We start from the raw sequence: 11,326 nt of genomic DNA, 5'->3' as shown, positions 1-11,326 counted from the left end.
CAAGACTCCATCTCAAAAAAAAAAAAAAAAAAAAAAAAAAAGAACAACTACAAACACTCTGAAAACTCAAAGAGAACGTAAAATAATGGAAAGGCATCCATGTTCATAGATTGGAAAAATTAATATTGTGAAAATAACCACACCACCCAAAGCAATCTACACATTCAACGCAATCCCTATCAAAATAGCAATGACAATCTTCCCAGAAACTGAAAACAATCCTAAAATTCATATGAACCACAAAGAGGAGAACTGCTTGACCCCGGAAGGTGAAGTTGCATTGAGTCAAGATCATGCCACTGCACTCCAGCCTAGGTGATAGAATGTCTCAAAAACAAAACAAAACTAAAAACCGCACGTACAATAATTTGAATAAATTGTTTGGCATATTAACTTTGCTTTTGTATCTAATAAATTTATAGCATAGAAATCAGTGTGCTGACAGGAGAGCTGTTATTTTTGAGTATTGGCCATATGCACTGTGAGGGGCTGAGCATGCCCTGTATTTCCTTGTATGTTGTGAAGCTACTGTGGCATAATTAATTTCTCTACTGTGCTGGATGAGGATCCAGATCAATGGGACTCTATGTTTCCCATGTGATTTGATTGTACCTTGAAGGCCAACTGTTCTCCCTTGGGGAATGGCTGTGAATATGGCAGTAACATAGCAGGAGTGGAGATCCCTCCACTTGCCTCCTAATTCCATCACCTCCTACCTCTGCCAAGGTCTTGCTCCATCTGTTAGTCTCCCCCTCTCTTGGCGCCTGCTGCTCAGTGCACAAACATGCTCAAAGTCTCTTCCCATCTAAGACAAGAAAAAACCCTTCTGAAAATGTGACATGCATCTTATTGGGGTGAAAAAGAGTGAAAAAAAAGAAAAGAATGCTTCAGTTTGCAGTAAATTTCTCTCCTTGGTTATGATGTCAATTCATCACAGCTCATTAACAATTAGATGAAGGTTTATGTCTTCCTAACCTTGTGAAATGAGGCCCATCTCTGGCACAGATTTCATCTTAATGGACTACAGCGATGTATCCATATGTGTGGAGTCACATCCACAGGTGTGTAGCTGCTGTTTGGTTGTAACTGTCTGGAATGCCTAATGAGGACGAAGAAAGCCACATGCACTGGAGACAGCTTCACAGGACTGCAGCATCTTAATGACAATCATTTGTGTATCTGTGCTCACTTCAATAAAACCTCATTCTGAGGTTGTATTACAGATTCCAGGAGAGATCGGAGGTCCGACCAGGGGTCTTCTAATATTAATAAGGACTACCTACTTCCATCCTCACCGCTACCTTGCAAATTAACACGTCACTGCCCAAGTGCGAAAGCCAGGGAGGTCCCATGCCATGAGCTCGTATTTGTCCTCAAGGTCATACACAATGTGTGGTGGAGCCGAGATTCCAAACCATCTGTGTCTACCTCCAAAGCTTATGTTCTTTCCATAACACTCATGGTTCTATCCTTTTTTGTGGAATTTTCCCTAGGCCCACAACAACCTCTCTCCTATTCACCTTCAAAGCTAAGCTGAGATGATCACTTTTTGGAATGAAGTCTCTAGTTCACAGCAGAATGAGAAAAACAAGAAAGTGTAGTATTTGTAAAGCCAAATTATTTTCATGCAAAGGACTGTTGTTTAAGAGTATGTCTACTTACATTTTTGGTGTTAATGTGATTGTTATGTTAAAAAATAAAATACTGTGGCTGGTGCAGTGGCTCACACCTGTAATCCCAGCACTTTGGGAGGCAGAGGCAGGAAGATCACTTGAGCCCAGGAGCTGGAGACCAACCTGGGCGACACAGTAAGATCTTAACTCAACAAGAAGAAAAAAATCATTAGAAAATGATGAATGGTAGGTTTATTCTTTTTTTTTGTTGTTGTTTTAAAGAAAGTAAGTACCCAGGATAGTATGTGGTATATAGTAAGTGCTCAAAACACCCACAAAGGCCACGCACGGTGGCTTACACACCTGTAATCCCAGCACTTTGGGAGGCCGAGGCAGGCAGATCACCTGAGGTCAGGAGCTTAAGACCAGCCTGACCAACACAGAGAAACCTCAACTCTACTAAAAATACAGAATGGTGTGGTGGTGTGCACCTGTAATCCCAGCTACTGCGGAGGCTGAGGCAGCAGAATTGCTTGAATCCGGGAGGCGGAGGTTGCAGTGAGCCGAGAACGCGTCATTGCACTCCAGTCTGGGCTACAGAGTGAAACTCCGTCTCAAAAAAAAAAAAAAAAACACACACCCAGCAAAGATTTGCCTGGTGCAGGCAAGTGCGGCTCCTCTGTGCTCTGCATGGCCAGGTCCCCACCAGCATTTAGGGACACACCCTCTGCTAGAAAACAAGTGTGCCTTGGGATAGCTCAGCTTTGATCCCTTCTGGGAAATGGGGTAGCGTGCTTTGGTGGACAGGTTAGGAACCCTGGGCCCAGTAATCTCTCTGTCCCTGTCAACCCCAGATGTCATATATTCCAGGCTTGGAGTGAGCCATTGCCCCTGGACCCCCAAAGCACCTCCTGATACTTACTGCCAGACAGCAACTACAAGTGGGAGAAGAACACAATAAAGCTTATTAGTTTTGGGGTAAAATCTTAGTGTCATAGGCTGAACTGCATCTCCCCCAAACTCTCAAATTCATCTGTTGAAGTTCTAACCCCTAGAACCCCAAAATGTGACTGTGTTTAGAGACAGGGCCTTCTTAGAGAAGAAATTAAGTTAACAATGAGGTCACTTGGGGTGGGCCCTACTCCAAAAGACTGGTGTTCTTTGAGAGAAAAGGAGATGAGAATATAGATATAGGCAGAGGGAAGACCATGTGAATACACAGGGAGAAAGTATCCATCTACAAGCCAGGGAGAGAGGCCTCAGAAGAAACCAACGTTGGTGATACCTTGATCTCGGACTCTAACCTCCAGAACTGTGAGAAAGTAAGCTTCTGCTTTTTAGGACACCCAGTCTGTGGTATTCGTATCACAACTCTAGCAAACTTACACCTTTAGGAAGCTGAAGGTTCTTCCCGAGAAGGTAACTGAGATGCCCCTATCATGGTGGGGTGACAGGAATTCTAAGACTCAGAAAAAATGATTTTAATTAACTGAGCCAGGAAAGGGCAGGTCACTGGCAGAGCCACAGCCCTGGGAGAGGCAGGGGCAGAAGATATCTGACTACAAATGGCTGGGCAAGGGGTGCCAGGCTGGTGAAGATCTGTCACTTGGTTCCCACCTTCAATGGGGAATGGGGAAAGGCTTTCAAGATCTGCTTTAGGGTCTGGGTCCGGCCTGTGTGACAAGACCAATCCCATCAGTACTCACAGACATCAAGAAGCCCGGCTGGCCATGGGCAGATCATCTAACGTACAACTGGGGATGGCTTCCATAAAAGGGGGTGACCACTGTCAGGGCCTCAGGACTTAATCCGACCCTTTACTGAAGCAACAAAAGCCAAAGCCATCTTTCCTGTGAAACAAGAAGAGGAGACCCCAGAAGCCTCCAGAAGTAAAACTGATGTCACACGGTAGCTAGCTGCCAAGACACGGAACCAGCGCTGCCGCTGTTGCTCCCGGCAGAGTGGCTGCATTCGCCAGAAGATGCTTGGCGTGAACAGAAACAGGAGGCAATGGTGGCAGTGAGGGCGTCTTGTGTTCCCTCTGCCACAGTCGTCTAGTTGGGAGTTCTGTGTCTCACTTCTTTTTTTAAAACATTCTGACAAGAATTTTATAGACCAAAGAACAGAAAAACCAAAGCTATTACCAAGAATTGTCTGACTTCAGAAGCAGCTCCAGCTTTTTATTCCCATCTGAGTTGTGGTTGAGTGGGTTTGGACAGTTTTTCATGTGTGCAGGGCTTTGCTGCTTGAGCCCTGGGAGATGGTATTTTTGCTCAGAGAAGAGGGTTCACCTTAGCCTGCTGCAATTCATTTCTACCTGGAAGGACTTCCAGAATGATTCACAGATTGGTTATGGCCACAGGTAAAAAGAACAACTGTCATGAAAAGGCAGCAGCAGCAGCAGGGCAGAATATGTAAGCGTTCCTTGAAAAGGTAACTAAAATATCTTTGCTAAATTAAAAAACATATATGTGCACATGAGCACATGTGTGTGGGTGTATACTCACATAGACACATATATATGCATAAAATGATTACGCATAAAATTCTATGTACATATAAATAAAATGATTAATGTGAATGAGTTTGTACATTCACTGCCGCTATGGTCCATCAACCAGTAGGAAGAAACCCAGGGAAGTCCATGAAAGCCTGTAGCTATAAAGAATGTGGAGCCACACTCCCACAGCACCTATTTGCTGGTGAAAACACTCCAGCTTGGAGTTGTCCTGCCATCTTTCAAGAGGTAGATGAGGAAATCCTGTCCTCCAGATCAGGCTAAAGGCTCCTTGAGAGCAAGGACTATGTCTCTGTCACTTTTTTGAGCTTCACCTCACTCCATCTCATCCAAGATGGCACAAAGCTAAGTACTAAGGAACTTCGGTATGAAGTATGAGCTAAGTATTGGGGTGCTCGGTGGTTCACTTGTAAAGGGTCACTTTCTGATCCATACTATGAAAGAGAAACAGAAATATGTGAGAAAATGCTCTTTGGAAAGTGACCTTGTCTTGAACCTGTGGCCTACTTTGTTCTTCTCCATTCCATGACTAAAACAGAGAAGAAAAATTCTATGCTGAAATGCTTGATGCTTCCATTTCCTTCCTACCCACTTCTACCTCCTTCTGACACTTGGCATGTCCCTCCAACTCACATACCAAATCACCTCCATCAAAGATTCTTTCCCCTTTCTTATCACCTTTGGCATCAGAAACTGCTTGCCTGTGCTCCATCCAGGACCCATCTAACAAAGGCTAGAAGCCCCACACACCTGGGATCCACTCACTGTAGCAAGAGATCTGAATTCCTAGCTCTGAAGCTTTAAAGCAAAGGAGAGAAAGAAATAGAGAAAGAAAGGCCAAAGCCAAAAAACTTCCCAAGAGAATGAAAACGGAGCATGGGAATACTGGGGGAGGAGAAGGAATGCCATCCAGAGACTCAGAGAATGTAAAAACACATGTATCCTTCCTTCTGAGAGTTCATCTTTGAGCCTTCTATGGAATATTCCAAACTAGGTCTTTCCAAGAAACTTCAAATCTCATGAAACACTCCACAATTCCTAGGATACATTGTATGATGTAGTAGCAGATGAAGAAATGAGCAATGAAATAAAATAGAGAAGAAAAATAAGCACAGCGCTCAAGGTGGAAGAGACTCCTTTCAAATGCACAAGGTCACAGTACCATGCAGGAAAGTGAAGGGCTCACAAGCTGCCAGGGGCTCATGGGGCTGCTGGGAAGTCACAGCTGATCATGTTACCAAAGGGAACTGCTAAATCTTATAACTTTTGTGTTTAGGATCAACCTATGGTCCCCAAAGAGTCTGCCTGCTAAACTGCTTGAAGAATGTTTTCCAACAGGGGTTCTACTGGCATTTCAGACAGGACATTTCTTCATGACAAGAGCCTTTTTTGCCTATTGAACATTTAATAGCATCCCCTAGATTCTGGACACTAAATGCCAAAGGCACATCCCAGTTATAGTGGCAAACCAAAACAACTGTGAACATTTAAAAACACCCCCTTAGCAAAAGATTCAGGGGATATGACCTCTTGTTGAGATTTGCAAGCTTTCCATGAAATTACAAATCAAGCTGTCTTCAATGAAAAACTCTGATGAGGGAGAGTCAAGTGTTTTTCTCAATTGCAATGTTTCAAGCCTAGGAGAGTGGCTATTGTGCAGGGTAGGAAGTCCTGATGGGAGCTGCCTAACACCTGGCTCAAAGCTCAAGAATCTGTCCAACAGGGTGGTACACAGTCTTCCTGCCTCTGCAGGGTTGGCCACGGCTCTGGGCTCCCACTTGCTGAACAGTGTTAAAATTGGACACATTGTCACCAGCGTTTGGAAATCCCTTACCTATGACAGCTATCACTGCCTGGGCTGCCACTTACTAGCAAGAGGTATTCTTCTGCCCCTTCCTTGCTAACAGGAAAAATGACAACCACAATTTTCTTCTTTTTTTTTTTTTTTTTTTAGATAGGGTCTCCCTCTATCGTCCAGACTGGAGTACAGTGGTGCAGTCATGGCTTACTGCAGCCTCAAACTCTTTGGGCTCAAGGGATCCTTTGCCTCAGCCTCCTGAATAGCTGGGACTACAGGTGCACACCACCATGCCTGGCTAATTTTGTTTCTGGTAGGGATGGGGTTTCACTATATTGCCCAGGCTGGTGGCCTCAACCTTCTGAGCTCAAGCAATCCTCCAACCTTGGCCTCCCAAAGTGCTAGGACTACAGATGTGAGCCATTGTACCCAGCTTAACCATAGAAATTCAAAGTTCAAAAGGACTTTAAGAGATCACTTACATTTGGGAGCAGTGGTGCACAGAGGGTTAAGTGGTTTGCCAAAAGTCACACAGAAAAAAACCAACCAAAAGAATTTATGTACATAAATTGCTATAGCACACTGTCAGTACTTGATAATTATTTCCCACTGGTATTATTATTCCATCATCCAGAAAGTCCAGCCATTACTTTAAATGGTATTTCCCTGGAAGGCAGAATCTCTACCTACTCACATGAAGGACAAGACCACATGGCTTCCTTCAACGTCCCACAGGATGACCATGGAATGAAATCAAGATTCTTGTCCACAAGCCTGGCAGCCTTTGCTGCTGACATTGTGGGTGTCCACTGCTTGAGAGGCTACATGATCCCATTTTCCACTTGTACAGTAAAAACACCAAGTGACAGAGATGGAAAGGAAGCAGAAGACTGCCTAGCTCACAAGCCTTCTAGCAAAACAGTCAAACCAGAGTTGGGCAGGGGGTAAGTAAACACTCTGTATTCTCACTTCAGACCAGAGATGGGCTTGAAACTGATTGTGACCATATGTCTACTCCAAAGAGGTCAAGGGGTGAGGGAAGCTCATGTCCAGCGTGCTCTCACATGGATGTGGCAAATACAGGATGAAGACAGACAGCGGCTGAGACCATTCCACATCCCTTGACTCCTAGCACAGATGCCTTCCTCTCCTGCTCCTCTTCATCTCTGTCTCTCTACTACCCTCATCCCTTCTCCCCACAAGATCACTGAATGCTAATATAGAACTCTTATTTCTAAAGCATTAATTCACTCAACATTTTAAAAGTATCCTTAAGAACTAGTCTTTGCCCTGAAGGAGTCGATGATCCAGCAGGAACATAAAGGCACAGACGACTCATCTGTCACCTCTACACAATGAATGCCATGTGGAAAGTAGACTGACAATCCCCCAGGCATGTTCCTTAGGACATAGTTTCAAGAGATGCACTGCCTTAGGAAAGGGTTCCAGGGCCAAATGATCGAATAATTTTAGAAATGCTGTTACCCCTACCCCTTTTAGAGACTGACAGTACAAATTAATGCACTAAAGGCATTAAGATGTCTTGCAGTGAAAAGCCTTATTCATGCCGATCAACCCTATCATTCTCAAATGTGTTTGACTACCTAAATTTATCAACATTTCACGGAAACAATATTCCATTGAATGTGATTTGGTGGATTCTAATTTGGGTGACTAGGAATAGGTGTTAAAGATGATGCTACCTTTTGACTGGGCCTAAAACATGAGTAGAGTTTCACTAGACCCAGATGGAGGCAGAATGTGCAATCCACTCATGCAACACACACTCAGAGTACTTCCCAAAAGTGAGCCCAACCTTTGCTTCTGGGGGGCTGCTACCCTGGTTTCCACTGCAAGGCAGAGTGAAATGCACTAGAGCATTAATTTGAGAAATGGCATCCGGTGTTTGGGGAATAGCAAGGACATGGCTAGAGTAAAGCAGGTGTAAAAAAAGAAGGAATAAAGAATAAGGCTGGAGCCAAATAGAAAAGGGATCTATTAGATCAGTTGTTTATCAGGCCACCTGCTACCTGTTGACAGCTAACTGGCCTAGACAGTGTTGATCATTCTCCTCTGCTGTGGCTAGTGAAGAAACCCCGGGCAAGATCTTCCCTTCTCTAGGCCTCAGTTTCTTCATCTATAAAATGACCGGATTCTCTAAGGCAACTTGCAGCAGCGAAGTCTCAGTGATCTGTGATTATAAGATGTAAAAAGGCAGCACACACCAGCACTAAAGGACAGGAAGATTCTGGGGACAAGAGAACAGCTATTGGTTTATACATACATCACTCAATTGTGCTAAAAAATGTAAGGGAAGCAAATTTGATTCTTGTACTAAATCAAGACATATTTTAGACTAGAATGCGATATTCTCAATGTATTTTAGAAATTTAAAAGTAGAACTTAAGGAAAGATCTGACTTGTGTGAGCTTTTGGTCTTACAGCCCTGAGTCCCCTGGATGCTCATTCACTGTCTCCCAGTGTAAAGAGTGTACTGGAAAGTTGAATTGGGATTTCAGGCTTTAGTCATTTAAATCTTGTAAAGACAGAAGCCTATTTATCCTGACTTAAGCTGTGCTAAAGAGACAGAAACTCACCATTGGACTGGTCTTCCCCATAGTTTTTATGGGATGGTGCATACAAGAACATCAGAGCAAAGACGTACAGGTTCCACATTCCGTAGATGCCCGTGAAAAAGGCACTGTTCACTTGGACTGTGACGCCGCCCCATTTCCAATGGCCTTCTGTTACCTATGGAGAAAGGATGGTGATATTCAATTGAAACAGAGAAGAAACAGAAGAAACATAACACTAACAAAGGAACCAACCAGCAGGAAAACCAAGTCTCTTCTACATATGAGAAAAGTGAAGGGCCATGTAAGACTCCAGCTTTTAATCTGAATCATTTCAGTATAAATTAAGATCAACTGAAGGTTCTCTGTGTCAGGCACAATCAGTGGTTCTTACCTTGGTTACATATTAGTATCACCTGGGGAGTGTCTCTTCCTATAAACAGCAATTCATTGCTATTCCTAAGTTAAACAAACTGTGTCTGAGCCCAACACTTAATCACAATTATAATTTCTCTCTGCTGTCTGTCTTCCCAGCTAGATGTAAATTCCCTGCAGGCAGAGACCAGTTCTCTTTCCTTTGCTGCCATGTCTTTGGGGTCTGATGCACCATAAATTAATTCAAATCCAGTGCCTACCACTCATTCAGCTTAATGTAAGACAAGTAAGATGAAGAATCCAAACTTCAGAAGTTCAGTGTCCTTAAGGGTAAAATAAAAGCTTGAAGGTTACTGAAGAGAATTAAGTAAAAATATTTCTAGAAACTGCCTGGCATACAGTAAACACTCAGTAAATCTTAGTTATTTCTATAATGTTCCTCGAAGTAAGCCACTCATGAAGATAATTAAGGAGCTTTCATATGCTTTGAAATTCTGCAAGAGATGTTTTGAAGCTGCTTTTGTCTGTGTTAATAACTTGGTAATTGTCTTAAGGGCTGCCTAAAGATATATGGATTACACTAAGAACTGTCAACAGAGTTGCTGAGCTGAATGACTAATTTGTGCCAGCTCTGAGAAAAATGAAATGATTTTGACCACTTCTGCTTGCTACAGGACACTTAAAATGGAAACCAAAGAAAGCACTGGAAAAACGTTCCTTTGACAGCTGAACGAGGCTGTGTTGTATAAACCATCTCTAGGAACCACTTTTAAATTGTAAGATGGCAGGCTAGATTGAAATGTTAAGGCCTTTAACAAGATGTGAATTTCATTGCCTGTTTAGGATACAGCGGGTCTGTGTTCATTCAGTATCTTCTGTATAATCCATAACCCGCAGGGGCCCTAGGCCAAATTAAGGTCTAAGTATAGATATTTTCTTTTGAAAGACCCGGTGTGACAGTTAACCACATTGACCAATTATAGACTTACCAGTTTTAGTTTGGCATTGGTGATACATAATTTTTCATTTTTTGTGACTCATAAACAAACCACCATTATGAACTCTTATTTATTTTGGAAAACAATGCATTTTATATAAAATGCCCAGAAGTGTTTTTTGGCAAAGAAGGATTTCATAACCATTACTAATTTTAGGACAATATACCAGCATTCAAGCTGCTTAGGACTTCTTAGAAATGTCTCCAAATGTCACTCTTCTTGCTTTTAAATGCAGAATGTAATAGCTTTATAAAAACTATATCACTTAGAGCATCTTATGATGATTTTTATTGCATATAATGGAAAAGAAAAGAAAGCATTAAGATAGTTTCCAGAAACACATGTACCTGCTGTCATAACACAGGTTTCTGTATGTGATTAAGGAGGGGAGGCTAGGCTGTCACCCATCCTAGCTGCAAGATAGAATATGGCAATATGGCATCTCTTCTACTCTCTTAAGGCAGTGGACATTTCAGCTCAGGGAAGGGCTAGTAAGAGACTACTGCCTGGGACAGAAGTTGGAAATAGTATTGACTATTTTAGTGGCATTGATTCTTGGTAGGGTTGACATGACCGACCCATCTAAGAAAACACCAACCTGCATGCCTGGTACACAGTGGTGCTCAACAGATGTATGTTGAATGAACAGAGGTGAAAGTATAGGCATATATAGGGACTCCACGGCAAATACATGGAGGTAGAAAGTGGAGATGGAAACAGCCACTCTTAATAAGTACCTGACTGAAAAGTAAAGAGAAAGTATTGCAGTCCACAGTAAGTCATAATAATTGACTTTGAAAGTGAGAGGAGATGCCAATGTGTGACAAGCGTTACATATTCATTTAAAGTATTGCTTTCTGTTATATTTACTATCATTTAAAATAACCGGTTAGCACAAATATTTGCAAAGCTAAGATTCCTTTATATTCATAACAAGGATAAACATTTATATAATGCTAACGATGTGCCAGACACAATACTAAACACTTTACATGAAACACATTCTTTAGTCTTAATAACAAGGCTGTGAGGTAGGTAGGTAATATTTCCATTCAACACACAGGTAAATTGTGGCACAGAGAGATGCAATATCTTGCCCAGGATTGCTCAGCCAGAAAGTCACGGCTCTTACTCCGAAAGAAGGTATTCTTAACCATTATACAACACAGGGTAGGAATGTTATCTTAAACAGGGGTTGGTCTCTGAAGGTAGAACATGAAGCAACGATTGCGTAAGGTCAAATTTCCTTTGGAAATTCACTTCATTGCCCATAATATACATTACTAATAGAGCATACATACACAGGTTTGTATGTGTATTCAAATCTGTAGACACTGTATATCCTGGACATAGTAATGTATGGCATAAATAAACTAGATATATAAACAAAATAAAAATTTACAGTAGCACCACTGGATTGAGATCCCCATAGCATGAGAGGCACACAAGAA

At 42.3% G+C, this 11,326-nt stretch overlaps 1 protein-coding gene across 2 annotated transcripts in view; it reads right to left on the bottom strand.

The window, feature by feature from the left end:
- WLS (Wnt ligand secretion mediator) overlaps window positions 1-11,326 on the bottom strand; it is a 132,039-nt gene that overhangs the window by 30,395 nt on the left and 90,318 nt on the right. For both annotated transcript variants that reach the window (XM_032296630.1, XM_032296631.1), the window contains exon 11: window positions 8,527-8,680. In XM_032296630.1, the coding sequence (XP_032152521.1) occupies window positions 8,527-8,680 (154 nt within the window). The remainder of the gene's footprint in view (window positions 1-8,526; window positions 8,681-11,326) is intronic.

Source organism: Sapajus apella, unplaced genomic scaffold, assembly GCF_009761245.1.
Source record: "Sapajus apella isolate SASKATOON/1434 unplaced genomic scaffold, GSC_monkey_1.0 scaffold36, whole genome shotgun sequence".
Classification (NCBI taxonomy): Eukaryota; Metazoa; Chordata; class Mammalia; order Primates; family Cebidae; genus Sapajus; species Sapajus apella.
The sequence above is the reverse complement of the archived record's forward strand: the minus strand, read 5'-3'. Positions and strand labels throughout refer to the sequence as shown.